The sequence below is a fragment of the Brachyistius frenatus genome, unplaced genomic scaffold (assembly GCF_029030835.1).
Source record: "Brachyistius frenatus isolate BFR_SWC_R1_liver_20210118 unplaced genomic scaffold, ASM2903083v1 Contig_2, whole genome shotgun sequence".
NCBI classification, from domain to species: domain Eukaryota; kingdom Metazoa; phylum Chordata; class Actinopteri; family Embiotocidae; genus Brachyistius; species Brachyistius frenatus.
The window spans coordinates 4,959,579-4,976,973 of NW_027210601.1; the positions used below are offsets into that span (position 1 = coordinate 4,959,579).

Sequence of the window (17,395 nt, forward strand, 5' to 3'; positions counted from 1 at the left end):
TACTTCAGGCTGTTGGTATAATCCAAACTTCCCATGTTCAGTTCAGTACAAAACTAGCCCATACAAGCTCTGTTCATTAACCTTAATAGCAGTAGTATTATTTACATTTGTGATATAATGATTTATTTGGCTTTTAAGGAGGAATTAACATACTGTGAATCACAGCTGAGCTGACGACAGCAGCACTCTTTGTCACCTGTAATTCACACTGTTAAAAGCTACTTTTGGTGACAATGGTGGTTCAGTATGCTAAGTGCACTCTGACAAATAGTGTTTTCATGTACTGAACATCTTGTTTTTGCTGCATCGGCACGAGGCATTCTCCTGTTAAAAAGATTGATTTCTTCACGGAGTGTCTGCCTTTAAATCAACATTACCGAAGCTATCACACAGTGACTTTACTACAGCCAAAAGATGCGTGGAGATAAAACAAACATTGCCTTATTTTCAGTCTCACTTTATTTAACGATGATGTGAAAAGTAAAGGCTGTCCATAACATTCAGACAACAAAAAAATAATGTTTTTCAAATCCCCCCATAACAACTAATGGCTCCAAAACATGTTCAGGTGTTCCAAGTGTGATACTTATTTTATACAATTTTTTCATATCTAGACCTCATCTGTACATAACATAGTTACAGATACTGTAAATTAAAAAAAAAATGACTTCCAAGTATCCTTGCGGCATATTTGTGAAATATTTCCTACGTAAAAATGAGAATGTACGTAAAGATCTTTACATATACATATATATATATATATATATTTCTCTATTCTTTCTGTAATAAGAAAACAAGTTATTGCCCCTCTTGAACATGTTGCATTTAACATAGGGTTTGTTTACCATTTTAAACTCTTAATTGAACTTAATGCCATGTGATACCACATATCAAACTGACAAAACAGTAACAGTATGGACCTGTGTTTTTCCACTTAATATATTCGTCGTATTGTGATATTTTTGGACATGTATGTTTCGTGTTCCTCAGAAACCCTGATGATGACACATACAAAGATATAATTATATACGTATATGTCACTTTGATCTTCAAACTAAAAAGGCAAAAAGACCTGTGGCAAATACAAACCATCAGCATGATGTTATTTATTACAGGAAATTATGAGCCCTTGACCTACCACAATTGCATTTTAACAATTTGTCATTCATGTTGAAAATAGATGGAAATGAATTAAATGAACAAAAATCAGGGCACAATTAAAAAAAAAGAAAAAAGACTGGTACAGTACCTGATGATCTGCATTTGGTGTTTTGGATGGACTAGAAAAAAAGTAATTTGATAATTTGGTAAAAGCCAGGAATGGTTTATCAAGATTGTTCATTTGCTACTACCTTCACTTTATTGCCCTCAGTGAATAGCTGCTAAACCAGTAGCATAGTCGATATGATGATGTTGAGTTTGTCCACTGAGAATCTTGGCATTGACGTGTGTGAACTGATCAAGAGGTTAAAGGAACCTAAACCCATGGTTTGCGAGGAAATACATGTAAAACCAAATTGCAGGGTGAGAGGATGAAACTACAGAGTGGATTTGTCACGACATTTGCAAAAACAGAGGTAACTCTGTGAATTATACATTTTATTTCATGCCGTCTTGAGAAAGCCAAATACCAAATATTCCATACATGGACACCATCATCAGGGTATCAGCGAATTGTACACAATCACATATAATGTAATATATAAAATGTGCGGTTGGTTTTTTTTTCTCCTGAAGGAAGAACCAACCCTCTGACAACGTCTCTCACTCACTCGTCAAGTGACCGTGATTCTCTGGTTGGCAAAGGTGCAGGAGAAGCTGTGACTCCTTGGAGGTCTGTGCTCAGCAGGGGCTGGGAGGGGGAAGGAGCTCTCACAGGGAGTCACCTTGATATGTTCGATTGCAGGTGGATTTCTGCTCGTTTGTCTCCTGCTCCAGCTCTGTGTTCTCCACCGGCCTTTCAACTGAAGACTGATTGACACGGTTTGTGATCCGACAGCAAGCTTGCAGGAGAAATCCACTCCGGCTGAAGTGGAGCTTTCGCCAAGTAACTCTCAAAACCGTCCCATTCACAAAGGCATGGAATTTAAAATAATCTATGACACGTTGTACAATTTACAGATGTGTGGCCAATGTTGTGGTTTGCTGGGCCAGCGCAGTTATCACCCTATGTATGTATTGTGGGTCCTGCAGGCTACAATATAAGACAACAGGCACGGCGCTCGACAAACGCCTTAAAAACTAAAAACCAAGACACCAATGGTGAAACAATATGCTGAGAACAAACCTTCTCACACTCGATAAAAAAGTCTTCTTTTTTTTTTTTTTTTTTTATCCGTAGTCCCCATTTGCTTTTTCTCCTGCATGAGGAAAGTTTTACAAAAAATTACGACACTGTCGATGACCGTTGTGCTCAATGCAGCCTTCTTGGGCCAAGTTCAGCGGCACTGAATTACATTTCCATAGCAACTGAGGTATGTTCACTGTTGCTAAGTGTGAAGTGATTTTTCATGACACACAATATTATCTGTGAAGGAAAGCCCTGTGTCTGTGCTGTATCATTGTGACCAGCAGTGGTAGCATCACCGTCTTGGAACTGAAAGCTACAGTCGGTTGGGGCTTATTACACGAGACTCGTGTGTTTATTGTCTTTCCCACCACGCATGGAAATTCAGGTCAACCATTTAATCCCAGCTAGCTGTGGAACTGGTAGACCTACATCCTTTCCACCATCACTTCTTGAGTTTTGTCTCTTGTGACAAAGTTGTTTTATGTATTTCAGTCGTGTGCCATTGACACCCCCATCGCCCTTAACTGTGCTGGTTAGCTGTGAGGGCTAGATCAGATGGACATCGTAACAGTCTATGGAGACCAGTCTGTGGGGATCAGTATGCCCAGGCCCGTCACTAATGCCGTGTCTGAAAACCACCTGACTTCATAAGGTGCTCTCTTGTGTTACATCTGTATGTGTGCATTTCTTGGCATGTAACACACATAAAAGACAACTGTGAAACACTCTTGTGGCGTCTTTTAGCTCTATTTTCTAACATATGCGGCCTTGGAAACCTCGTCAAAGGCATAACATAACATGCTTTCTGAGGACATAATAAGTTGTAAAATATGAAGGCCTACGAAAAGTCTGATGTGAAGTCTCCGATGAAAACCAGTGATACAAATTTAAGTGGAAAAAAGAGCCATGTGCATCTCACCACGTTAGAGAAATGGGCCCTGGTGCATTTTCACGTACTGTGACTCAGACTTTGATGCATCTTACTTTGCTGCCCACAAGCTAATTTATCAACAGTTACACAAACAAATTTATATCTCTTTCATACGTATGTCTAATTTGTAGGATGCCATGTTTTATAAGCTTTCATTTGAGATCTCATGCCTACCTGCCTCCCCGCTTAGAACCCATTGAAGTGTCCATTCACAGCATATACAAAGCTTACAGTACATTAATGTCAGAAATGATGATATTTACATGTTTGCACAAGGTTGGGAGGGGACGGGCAGTAAATCGGATGATTTCCATTGTTGGGTTTTGCAAATTCCACGTCTCCAAACCGGGATCCAGTCACTGAAGCAGTGAAATACTCAAGTTAAATGAAAAGCTTGCATGTCGTCACGAGCACACACATACAACAGATAAGGAACATAAACGGACAATCCCCTCTGAAGCAGATAAGGCTACACGTCAGAATAGGGCTGGTCCACCACTGCTCTGCTATTGGTGTCACTGTGTTTGTGCATGTGTGTGTATTTGTATATATCTATCTGTGTTGGACTGTGCATCTGTGTATATGCCTGGGCAGGGGGAGCAGATGAACAAGGGGATATTAATCACGGGAGTTTTTAAGGGTCATCCAGTACCCACTCTGTCTCCTCCCACCCCTTCCTGACTGAGGATATCAGTTCTCAAGAGAGACCGGGGTGAAGAGGCATGAGGAGTGATACTTTGTCCCCCCTCCCTCTCTTCTCCCCCTGTCCTCCTTGATCCGAGACAAAATACGCACATAGACGCTGATGATATCAGTCTGTTTGTTGTAGAAAAAAAGAACCATATGTGTCTCCTCTGAAAAGAGCCAGGTGGGGGAGTAAATGAAGCTCACAGGCCAGAGACCATTACCCGGTAGGAGGGGGGCATGTGTCTGTGCCTTGGGCTGGAACCAGGGCTGCCGTTGGGGCTGGTGCAGCTGGCATCAACCCCTCCTATGGAAGGTAAGTAGGCGTGGTGCAGGATGGGCAGCTGCAAAGAGAGTCGACGCTGTATGCTGCAGGTAGAAAAAGAGTTGGACAATGTCAGAAGTTTCAGTATACCGACTCAAATACTGTATTATACTGTAGACTCAAACTTCTTTGTGAATTTGTGCACTTATGCAATATTTTTCAGAAAGCTGCAGTTACTACTCACAGAATAAATATGTATCACTCTTCTTTTTACAGTGTTGGCTATTTGATGATTTTAAACTATGTGGATTTTCCTTGTGTTTTTTTGTTTTTTTGCTGCACCTTGGTTTATAAGAAGCTCTCATTTTTGCAGAGCACCCAGTAGTAGACAACCTGTCTTGCATTTAATGTTCTTTAAATTATTGACATGGTTAAGACAAGGCAAAGACCATGATTTTGGAAAGTAAACAGTGATTAAGGATAGAAAACTTTAAAAAAAACTGACAAGGGGAAGGTTGTAGTTACTTAAAAAAAAAGAAATCGCTATTAATTTTTAAACTGTTAGTTAGTCCCCTTGCACTATTGTCCCAGTCATCACGCAGACCTCTGCATCCCTCCTTTTTGCCCGTCCATATAACGTGTGCACTAATTTGTGACTACAATGTCTGCATTTACACTTAATAAATATAAAATTGTTTGGTGCTGTTGGGCTGCTTTGCCGTATTCCACGTTGATTACCTTTGCTTTACAATTAAATATAATAGCCTACAGTATGTAAATACAGGGGAGATTTGTTTGCAATGATGTTGGAAAAAAAAAAAGATCATTAACTATTAACATTTCCAATGCTACAGTAAGTAATAAGAAATGTATGAATTAAAAATAAAATCTAATGTCTTGTTATTGCTAAGTTCAACTGTATGTGCGGTGCTCTGCGCCAGTGCACCTGACTTTAAATGCTCTCAACAATGCCTGTTTCATGATCGATCAGAATATGCATCATATGGGATAGGCAGGGTATTCTTTTATTTATCATCACTCAGCGGCTGCTTTCATGTTTTGTTTTGGGCTTATGCATAATTATTGTGCATAGATTTGATGTCAGATCAGTGACTCTTAATGACCAACTGGAGTGCACCACCTGAGTTTGGTTGAGTAGCCTCAGTCATGTCATCACCATCTTCCCATGGTAACTGTTTTTTTGCAATGACAAATCAATTATAAAACCAATTAATTATGAAACTAGAAACAGGATTAGTGCTATATTTCTGTTCCTGTGACAGATGTATTCATAGAAAAGCTTCAGTAAAATGCTGTATTTTAGCTCAATGGTTGGTTTTGTGACAGTCTTCCTGAAGTTGGCACATGCAATAAACATGCCCAATTTTCTATTCAAATTTTCATTGTTTTTGTTTGGTGATGTAAACAGAGTATTAAAGTAATCACACTGAGCTATACTGAGCGAAAAACTGAACAGGGAGAATAGATCAGAATAGACACAGAATAGTAAGTTAGTATAGTTCTTACAAGTCCTCAGCAATTTTTCTAATTGTTTTCTGTGTATTCTTAAGCACCCTTTTTCCCAGCTTCACTTCTCCTTACTAAACCCCTTATCCACCGTTCCTCGCAGCTTCTGGGATCATCCGACAAAAAGAACATTTCATGCTTCCGCCTGGTGTGACAGTTCGCACCCTACCTCGCCAGAGCCAGTGCCACTGCCAGCCGTTTGCAAGAAACTTACATAACCAAATGGCAGTTATGTAAAAAATTAAGAGGGGGGTAATGAAATTCAAGCTTGTTCAGCAATAGACCTAGAAAAATGACTTAATTAGGTGAATGCTGAAATATTAATGGTCCTCAGGCCTAGTCGGTTATCCCGACCTGTTCCGCTTGTGATGGAAATCCTGTGTTGTTTTCTCATGAAGGAATTTTTTCAAATTTTCTGGGTATTTTTTGGAGTATGGCGTGACGCGGATGCTACACGTAACAATTACATGAACCTGGCGCGTGACTTTGGATTTGTCATAAAGTATTCATCCTGCTCTACCTCTCTCTATTCAGTACTCTCTTCTAACTTCTTCATATTGGTCTCTTCTTTCTCTTCTCTTTCTCTCTTGCTGGCACTCATCATCTCTCTTCCCTCCATGTGATCAAACATTCATGTGGCATGGGAATAGCTCCAAGTGTTCCTTTACTTCTGTTCTCCTCCCTGTCTATTTTCAGAGCTGCTTTCAATGCGAGCTGTAAATCACTGGTTACATAAGCCTCTGTGAGTCTCTACCTCCTTCTTTCACCCTTTTCTCCTTATCTCTGTCTCTCTTTTCTATCTAAACATCTTTTTCTCTTAATCCATCTTCTCCCAGGAACTGCCCTCTCCACAATATTGTACCCGCGTTGTCTGTGCCCCCCCCCCCCCACTCTCCATTCATCTGTTCTTTTACATTCTGCATTTTTCTCCTGGTTCTGCTGAAACAAGTGTGGGAGGAAGAGTTCTCAATGATGCATGAAGTGTCCTCCTCCCTATTGATGAAGTCGACATCCCTCAGCTTTCGCTGCTTTATGAATAATAAGTGAATTCTACATACATTTTTGGATTTGTCACGAGTGTTTTGATTGTTCGTGACCATCTTCTTTCACTAGTTGGGACAACAAATCAATCAGCTAAATTCACTACAGCTACAGCTACATTCACGTTTTTGTGTTTGACTGTAAGTAAGCTGCAGTAAGTTCTTCATAGTGGGAGATACACAAGTACTTTATGTGGTTATATGTATGTTGATGGGCGTGGGAGAGAAAAGTACAGGGCCGGTCCATGCTTTCCTAGGACTCTGTTGCTAGAGCAACCGCCTGAGAGCTGCTGGTGGTTGCGCTACGTGTGACGTGTCATCTGATGAGAAAGCTGACAAGACAGAAGGGAGGGGGGAGGGACACAGGGGGAGAGGTGCTAAGGAAATGGGAGAGCTCACTGTTCAGGCGAGTTGATATCCTCCAGGGGACCTCTGTTTATTCTGGAAGGATCCATGGAGCCCCACTGCGCCTGCGGTTTCTGCTCCAGGTGGTTCTTCAGTATCGACTTCTCTCCATCTGCACAGAAACACGTGTAGACATCAAAAATACGATAGGCTGTCAAATGGACAGTCATACGTCACTTCTCAGTTAATTATGTCATGTAGCACCAAGGAAAGGGATTCATTTTAGTTTGAGTCAATTAAATTTGCATTTTTACTGCATAAAATTAATTTACACCACTAAGATAAAATGAGCAGAGAGTGTTTTCATGTTTGCTGCAGTTTGTGTTTACACTTGACCCAAATTAAGTATTTTGAGTCATAATGATAAACGTCCAGGGTGTGGAAAGTCTTTTACATTTGATGTGGATCCAGAAGAACAGCACCACAGTTTTCAGGAAGCAAACCCCCAAACCTCAGATCATCATTTTAAGTCAGTAAGTAATGCTGTCTTGGGTTCGGCAGAAATCAATAGCAGCATTCACACTTTACCAACCATACCAAGGTAAACATGGCCACAGGTTGCCAAAGAAAAATCAGCACAAATATAAAAACACTGAGTCTTCCTCATAATACTGATTTGGCAGTAATTCAACCATGTCTGTCAACCGACTGACTGACTGCTTGTCAGTTCCTTTTTTGCAGAAAAGGACACAGATTATATACTTTAATCACATCACATCACATATCAAGGATGACATCTAAAAAGCACAGGTGCACAAGTGTAACCTGTGCTGGACAAATTCAAAAGGGGGCACAAAGGGAAAGAAAATAAAAAGTGATGGAACATTTTTTTTATCCGTAGAGGAAGGGCAGACACTTCTGATGTTACTGAGGGATGCAGACAATAAGGCTAAATATAACCAAAAATGTCAATAAACAATCTTATGAGTCTTCCCAAACTGCACCTGGAGAATAGTAGAATGCTCCTTTTTTCCCTACAGTTTTCTCTCCAGTTGTCCCAGATTTTCCAGAACTTGTTGGCCCGGTTCACAGATCCCAGCACTCCATGCCCCGATTGGACATCTGAGCTTGCTGAACAATTTTAGAGTAGACGAGTCCGGTTTGCATTATGAAAAAGTAGATCTCTGAGCTGTTTTAAAAGCACCGCCATAGATATTTATACATTTCCTTATAGATTCAGACACAGAATGTGTGTTTGTGCCACAAAAAAAGTAGTTTATTTTTTAGAACAAAAGTCTCTGCATGGCCAGTCCAAGATTTTCTGCAACCTTAAATGATTCCAATTTATTTCAGCCTGGCGTATTTCCCTGTAATGTAGTTATCATGCTGACTTTGCACTCTAAACCCTCGTTGTAGAGATTCGGGGAATTGAGGAGTTTAACACAACAGCGTACTGTATTGGGGAAACAAGCACAAGCTCCCTGCAGCTTTTCAAAAAAACTCTACATGTAAACGAGCAAAGAACATGCAAAAACCCAATGATGCCAGACTTGGAAAATCTCCATGTCTCCATGGATGAGAGAAATCCCAGCTACTTACAAATATATTTTTGTCTTTGATAAACGTTGCCGTCCTGGAGATGGTGTTTAACCTCCAGAAAAAAAAAAAATCAACTGAGACCAGTCAGAACTGAATGTGCCAAAACAGTCGTCAGTTATTAAGGTACATTTCATCTGATGTTCTTCTCAAATGTGAACATTTTCCACCTTTCTGCCACTATCTTTGTTTTTTAGAGTGCTAGTCAGACAAAACAAGCAATTTGAAGACACCATCTATGGCTCTGGAAAATGACGAGCATTTTAATGGCTTTCTCACATTACCTTGTGAAAACAATCAATTGATTAATCAAAAGATAAATCAATAATAAATAAAATGTAATTACAGTCCTAAAAAAAGTCTAAAAGTTATAGAATTACCATTGTAGGGTACAAAAGATTTACAGCACATGCAGATCAGTTAAAAACATGATATATAATACTTAGACCACTTACACTCTTTAAATTGGAACTTCTCAGGCTAAAATCAGGCCTTGGCTGCCAATCTGTCACAAAAGCAAACCTAAACTGTCATCGGCTGGTGTTCTCCAGCATCACCATGTGCTTGTACATATTCATGAAGACAGTTAGAGAGAGAGAGAGAGAGAGAGAGAGAGAGAGAGAGAGAGAGAGAGGTGGAGTGTTGCTTCTCACCCCTTGTGAGTGAGCGTAATCGCTGTTGACACAGCGTTCTTCTCTTATAACAGCCACTCATTCACAGCCCCCCAATACATTTAGACCAGCTCTCTTATGAATACTGATGACTACAGTTAGGAGCCAGTGATGAGGATGATAACCGTCAAGCATGGCATAAGCAGATTGAGGCTCGGAAAAGTTTATATGCTGGTGATCTTTAAAGGAGGCTTAATGACCTGCGATTTTATTGCCATAATGTGTGTCAGATTGATGACTGCGAGCAACACCTAATGTGCTGTCTCTCTTTGTCTGAACCTTCTCCCTCCTTAAGAGATCATTACCATGAACATTTCAGCAACCTACAGGCTGATACGTTTCTCTTTGAATGATTTTTAAAAAGCAGTAATTAAATTGGTAGAGCTTAAAATGAGTTTATATGCAGACTGGGGTTTTCATATAGCCTGTAAGTAATATTCACTCAAATAAAAGCACTCATTTCTCTCAATGTTTTTTAGGACCTTACTTCTGCAGAGTTTTCTTCTTTCTGCACAAACTGCTTGAACATGTTTGAAAGTATAACTATTAGGTTCTCTAAATGATTGATAGCCACATTATGATTTTCTTTCTGCAAATGTGTCTCTGTAAATGAATATTTATACAGCGAAGTCTTTGACATATATACTATATTGGTTGCTGTTCTCCCTTGACAGCATAACCAGAGCACATGCAAATATTCAGTCTGAAATAGATTAATTTCTATGAGCCACACAACTTGAATTTAGTTCACTAAGGAGAGCCTGGTGCCAGCTGCCAGCTGCTGCCAGCACTTTAGAGACATCACTCTCGAAAAATGGAAAATGTGAGGATTTTACAGAAGGTAATTATTTCCGGGTTGCTCGCCACACTTTTTCTTTTTTCTTTCATGATCTTTAAAAAAAATTAAAATATAGTGTGAAATCTATACGTTGTCACAACACATCCAACAATACTCTGAGCCACAGCAGTTACATAGCAGGTCCTGTAAGAAATCCCACAGCTGACAAATATGATGCAGTGTTCTGGTTGGGATTCCTGACAGGATGAAAATAAAAGGAGGTCAAAAACCTCACAGATGGTAGCTCATTTATTAATGATCTACTAATTAAAATAATCCTGGCACCAACTTCTCACTCTCTGTGTTCCCTAATAAACACAACACTGAGCTGCTCCATCACCACAACACAACACAACACAACACAACACAACACAACACAACACAACACAACACAACACAACACAACACAACACAACACAACACAACACAACACAACACAACACAACACAACACAACACAACACAACACAACCCCACAAACATATTTTCAAATCAAATCTGTTGTTGTGTTGGTACCATTACATACACATCAACCAATAATCTGATCTAATTTTAAAGCCAGACATTATTTGGACTGAAACGGGGTGTGTGTGTGTGTGTCTACTGTGTGTTTATGTTTGTGCATATGCAAAAGATGAGTAGCAGAGAACAAGCAAAAGCAAAAAAAGAAGCATTAGGAATGTTGATCTGTGAGTTTACTCATTAAGTACCATCGGTTCATTGCATAACTATGAACTTTCACAGATGAGGAACTTCTCGGATGATTCCACCGCGCTCTGCTCCCAATCCGCAGAACAAGCGCAGCTGTTTTTCTCTTTTACCTTCCCAAAACTCAGACAGATCCATTAGACACCCCTGAGAGCGGCTTTGTGCTGGCGTGTGCGTCAGACATGCTGGATTTTGCTGCTGTACATCACCGTCACTCTAGGTCTATTTAAATGGTGCCTAATTCAAAGTGATACTGCTGGGCTGTAACGACTCACTGATTCAATTTGAAGCAGCAGTCTTCATAAAGTCTGAGATACAGCGGCACTAATTTAAACAGCATGCATTGGGGAGAAGTTAGAAGGGTAAATAGACACACACACTCTCTTGACTGGAAAAAAAAACCCTGGTGTGACATATATCTTTATATTTTAGCACTTGATAATATACTTCTTCCATAAGCTTGTCTGCCCCATTGATGGCTCACCTGAACTGCTCCTTAACCTTTCTTTACTCTTATCTCTAGATGGCCCTGACAGAGCAAACAACACCCCAAACACCAAATAAGTATGTAGAAAATAATGTGTAGATGCACTCTGGGCTTGATAATAAAGGTGTTGATGAGCATGAGTTGATGAGGCGTGACTACAAAATGTGTAAAACTGGCTAAACAGCAGTGGAGTATGCAGTTACTGTAGTTAATCGTATGACTCATTATAGATGTCACAGGCACTCCTGTGTCCCTTCTTCACCTGCAGCTGACAGGCGCAGTGAAAAAATAATGTCAAGATATTCCTTCCTGTGGCAGCTCTGAGAGCAGCATTCAAATCCTTTACTAAAGCCACTGAATATGCAAACACAGTATTACAGATAGTAAAGAGTTAGAATTAGATAACGTATGAGAGGATAAGTTTAGAATTTTATACCATTTCCAGCACTGGATGTTATGATTGACCATTGAAATGTACTTTATTATCTCAAAAACAAAGTAATTCAAAAATAAACAGAGATAACTTAATTATATCTCACTGAACGGCAACATCTGAGGTGCATTAATTCATCCATCCTGTTCCATTCAGGTATTTTAAGACACATCAGTTTAATTAAACAAATTCATCATGAGGTCTAATTATAGACTGTTGCAATAACGTTTTCTGCCAGCAGTGGCACCACTGAGCGCAATGCGGTTGAACAGTGCACAGGTATAAAAATATGTTCAAGCTTTGGTTTTACAAGCGTTTTAATCACTCGCTGGAGTTAGTTATATGTTTGGTACTTCAAACTCACCAAACATCTGACAGGTCACCAGGAGTAATGTTTTATTTTTATTTTCCATGTAAGTCAAACCATTGCGAAGCAGTTTGTGCTCTTGAAGTCAGGCTTTTCAACAGTGTCAAAACTGCCCAACACATACAGATGAAGAGGCCAGCATCAGCTAAATATAGATGGTTCTATAAACAAAACATTTACTTTTTTATAATTTTTTCTCCCACTTCACATGATTTTAATTGACTCTTTCTTGCATCCATGTCTGAATAATGTTTTAATGATATGGAATAGTTCCTAGGGTAACAAATTTATGAAACACAGGTCTCCAATGAGCAAAGACACACAGATAGCCTAACGAGACTGTGATTGACACCAACGAAAGTCCTGGTTACATGTAAACATACAGCCAGTTTCTCACCTTTGCCATCTGTGAAGTTGCGTATGCTGAGGATGTTATTGGCATCTGGGTAATGGTTCTGTTTAATGTAGGGAGTTTTCTCCGGGGTGTCCTGCAGCTGCATGGTCACTTCCTCAAGCTCCTTGTCCAACTTTTCAGACAGAAAAATAGAATTATTGTTAGTTTGTACTGTTTTTTGTGTGGTTATTATAGATGGTAAAGTAGAGAAAGCACAAAAACTTTCCTATGAAACTGTATTTTATTTAATCAGATTTTCATGAAATATTCACAGACAGCCTATCTCAAATAGGCTACGGGGTTATCAGCCAAATGTTACCCAGGGTTGAGTTTGATCATTTTATAACAAAATGCTGAAAAAACATTTTTTACATCTCCAAACGCAGAAAAGAATGTAAAAGACTGCTGCCTGCCAAAGACATAACAAGTTTACTCATCCTACAAGAGTGTCTGAACAGCTCCCTATTTGCAATTGTCATGAACAAAAGCAAGGACAACAGCAGGAATTCATCTCTGACACATCGGATGGAAAGCTGAGGTGAGTGCTGAGGGATTTTTTTCAATTGTCACTCTATATCAATATAAGTGGAATTTTTTTACAAGTACGTTACAGTGAATGTAACGCGTGGCACAAAGACCCGCTTGGTGACAACACTATGTCTTGTGATTACAGATGCTTTTAACATGACTTAATACAAGTTTAATAAAACGACTGATATCTAAAAAAATGAACTGGCTTCCTTTTCAGCTTCAGTGGGGATAAATGATTTGTTCTTTCTTCCTTCTCTTATTGAATTTTTGCTCAATTGCTAAACCCTTAATAACATTTAAAATCTCTCCTTCCCACGATTAAATCAAAAACCTCACAACCCGCTGTACTGCTGTTCTGTCTTGTAAAATGATGATCGATAGTTAAAAGAAGTAGAGAGGGTGAAGTCACTGGCTCAGACCTCCGTTATCCTCATGCGGAGGCGGTGGTTATCAGTTTGAAGCCCGTCCAGCCGAGAAGTGTTGGCCTGGTTGACGCTGGTGACGGACGTGGAGGTTTTGGAGTCTTCCTTCTTCTGGTTCTGGGTGAACTTTAACCTTCGGTTCTGGGTGGCTGCGTCTGGGTTTGTTCTCATGCTGATAAACTGGAAGAGGGGTTATGGCTATTAGATACCGCTGCACTTTGGGATAAAATTACATGGGCTAAAATAGCTTCACATAACTGTTTGCGCTGCATTTTTAGCTTCTAGGACTTAGTAAGGTGGGTGAGTGTGCACTCTAATTTATGTCAATGTGGGGTCAACCACTTGTGCTCACATACACAGGCGCACAAGCACACACACACACACACACACACACACACACACACACACACACACACACACACACACACACACACACACACACACACACACACACACACACACACACACACACACCTTGTTCATACAAAAACTGACCTTGGGAACGAAGACCAGGCAGAGTGTGATGGTGCTACAAAAGATGATCACCAGTGCTACAATGCAGAACTGGACATTGGGCTGGTCCCTGGTCAGAAAAGACACAGCGGCACCGATGATGCACATGATGCCCACGTTGTACACACTCATGCCGATATATTTGCTGTCATTGAGAGCGGGAATGCTCACGTTCCTTGTCTCCCACGCCAGGAAACAGCCAAACAGCTGTCACGGAAAAGAGAGGAAGAGTCATAAAGTTTGAGAGCAGTTTAGACCGTTTTCATTTTCCTGCTGCGAGTCTTAAATTGTTTTGTTTTTTTAAACAATAAAGGAGGTTGACTTACTAAGTGTTTGTTGTTTGATGCGAAATACTTGGTTGACTTTCAGGTTGTGAAGACATTTAATTTAACTTAGATTAAAGAAACACTTAAGAAGCAAATAAAGATAAACTTCATTACAAAGTAGGGGGAAAAAAAAAATCTAAAGAGACCAATTTAAAGCAGACAGTTTCATGCTTGTAAAATCTTTAGTGAGGCTGAATTGTTTTGTTTGGTGGAACATTGGAGTTGCAGCAGCATTATGCTCAATAATTCACCGTGTGGTGTGTGAGGTGGCCTGCCTGTTTATTCAGAGTCTAAAAGAGATAGTGGAATAACAACAGAAGAATTAAAAGAATAGTTATCCAGGCTTAGAGCACCTCAGGAGTGTGAGCATGTGAACATGGATGTCAGGTACTCGTGAAATGTGTGTATTCATATGTGAGCGTGTGTGTGTAAACAGGAATGACTCAAGCCTTCGAGATTTTTTTTCCTGTGCTGTCCCTCTTCATGCCTCATACAGATGTGGGCTCCTGTCAATCACCTTATTCACACTTTATCTACTGCCACACCTCTTTGTTCCTGTCTTATTATCTTACATCAAAACACTTCAACTTGTGCCTCCACCATCGTCTCCCTCCTTCCATCTCTGTTTTTATAATATTTTGGCAGGATTTTGCTTTTACTCAGTCAACCTTTTGCATTCTTTGAATCTGCATAAGATGATTTACTGCTGTCTCACTTCTTATATTTTTCTTCACTGTAAACGTGGAGACATTTGTGGAATTTACAGTTGCCCCGACTTCATTGAGGTTTTAGAACAAGCACATTAGCATGTTTCAAATGTGTTATTTGTGGGCTGTATAAAAAAAAAAAAAAAAAAAAAAAAATTCAATTTTAATTAATTGCAAAAATATGCATCTTCTCATCTAACTCTTGGCAAGAGAGTGAATAAGTGTTTATGTGGAGTCATCTGTATTCCCATTAACATATTTTCATAGAGATGGCCTCAAGTAACAGAAGGTTCCATCCTTGCTCCAGTGACCATGTCAAAGTAAACTGTGATTAATTAAAGCCTGTAATTGTAAGATTTAAAAATGTCCGGCTTTGAAAAATTGTAGTGGTCGCACCAAGAAAGACATGACTACTGACCATAAAGTAGTGCTATACCTGAGAATGCATATTGGCACACCTTTTGTAAAGACCATCAGTGAATATATTTTTATAGTACAATCATATCGTACAAAGTGTAAGTGTGTATTTACTGTATGTGTCCAGACTTTGACCATATGGTGTGTTTTTGGGTTCTCTCCTCTCACCATTAGAAGTCCCTTGTAGGCATAGACGATGCCCAGCCAAATTGTCATGTGGGTGTTCTCACAGTGCTCCAAGAAGGGACGGATAGATATGTCCCGGCCTTGAGGGTCTGCCTGTTGACAACACAAACAAACACAGAGGAAGATAGTTCAGTACAACACCCACAGAAGTACTTGATTATTTATTTATAATGAATAAATAATCTCAAGCGAGGGCCAAATTTACATTTACAATGAAATAGGCAGCATCGGTGTGAGGAATGATAAACTCAACAGAGAAACGTAGCTAATGAGCTCAAAAAGATGGAGATCCTCTGTCAGCCCACAAACTGTTTCCACAATAGCTTTTCTTTGCATGTGTTTCACATTGAGGAACAAAGGCCATTAAGACTGTCCACTGCTGCTGTGACTGAAGGGTGTCTGATCAGACATCCAGGTGTGTAGTCAAATTGTTTCCCATCATGGCCACTGGGCCTCTCCAAAGTCACATGAAGTCAAATTAATCTGTTCTTAGGATGCTAATGGGCACAACTAATGAAGCCTATTCATTAATGTGATTTACACCTCCTCCTTTCTTTCTTGTTTCTTACTCAGTCTCCGTCACGCTATTTCTCCTATCTCTCCATCCTGCCCCTGTCTCTACGTTGTTTTTGTTTTTTTTAAGCTTTCTTTTCATTTCCACTTGTCTTTCACCATTGCTCATGAAACAGGTGACTTGCAGGACAAATTAACACCTGTGGTGGTTATTAATACGCTAAAACACATCACCTCCTTTTTCTCTCCCCCACTGTCTCTGCTAGGCAGAGCTTTAAAAAGTCTTTAATAAGAGCATTAGTTTGGCATGCATGGATTCATCTGAGGCCGCACCAGTGACACACCTGGGGCGAGGCTGGGCATAATGCCATGCTACTCTCTAGGTGTGTGTGTTTCTCTTCAGGCTTATTTACAATAAGACATGTCTAATGTGTCAGTAGATGGTGTGTGAGTGTATGTTTGTGTGAACAGGCATCTACCGTACAGTGTTTGAGATTCAGTTTATGATCAAATTCCTTTAAGACACTGTGTTCGGTTTAATGTGCTCATGTGAATGCTCTCAACCATTCACAAACACACACCTACGCACACACATCCCACTAGGTGCTACAAAATACCTCTTGCACAAGTCATTCTGACCTGCATATTCTCCATTCGGCTCACATTAATGGAGATTACAGCTATTCAGGCTCTCCTCTATGACCTTGATGGGTTTACATTAGTGGCTCTCTATAGGATCATCACTTTAAATGGGAAATTGGTGCCTAAGGAGCTGCACTGATTCATCCAACAGAGATGAACAAAAATGGGCCCATCCCATATAACCCCTGGTTATCGTTGATGTGTTTTACTAAAGTACAGATTTCTGGCTTTAATTCCCACGTCTCTGCCTTGGAAATACAACTTTCACAGGTGTTCCTTATCCGGCTTCCACTCGCTGTCTCTCACTTTCAACATTCAGCTCCACACAGGATTACATATACAGTTACACATCACACGCAGTTTGCTAAAAGACACCACAACAACATAGCAAGTGGAAACCCCCCCCCCCCAACACAACTCAGATGTGGAGTCAACTTTTCCACAACCTTCAAAACCTGTGATGTCTCAAAACAGAAACACATTAAAACGTGAGGATTGCTTCGGTGGCAGTGAGTTCACACACTTTGTCAAAGCACTCTTGTAACCCCTTTTGAGATTTCCCA

The 17,395-nt window shown here is 40.0% G+C and overlaps 1 protein-coding gene across 1 annotated transcript in view; it reads right to left on the bottom strand.

Annotated features, from left to right (window-relative positions):
- Positions 1-441: 441 nt before the first annotated feature.
- The window catches only part of gabbr2 (gamma-aminobutyric acid (GABA) B receptor, 2), a 177,927-nt gene continuing 160,973 nt past the window's right edge, over positions 442-17,395 (bottom strand). The window contains exons 14-19 of the mRNA XM_069695489.1: positions 15,660-15,770; positions 14,024-14,248; positions 13,526-13,708; positions 12,579-12,708; positions 7,137-7,254; positions 442-4,274 (exon numbers count right to left, since the gene is read on the bottom strand). Coding sequence (XP_069551590.1) covers positions 4,109-4,274; positions 7,137-7,254; positions 12,579-12,708; positions 13,526-13,708; positions 14,024-14,248; positions 15,660-15,770 — 933 coding nt within the window. The 3' untranslated portion in view covers positions 442-4,108. The remainder of the gene's footprint in view (positions 4,275-7,136; positions 7,255-12,578; positions 12,709-13,525; positions 13,709-14,023; positions 14,249-15,659; positions 15,771-17,395) is intronic.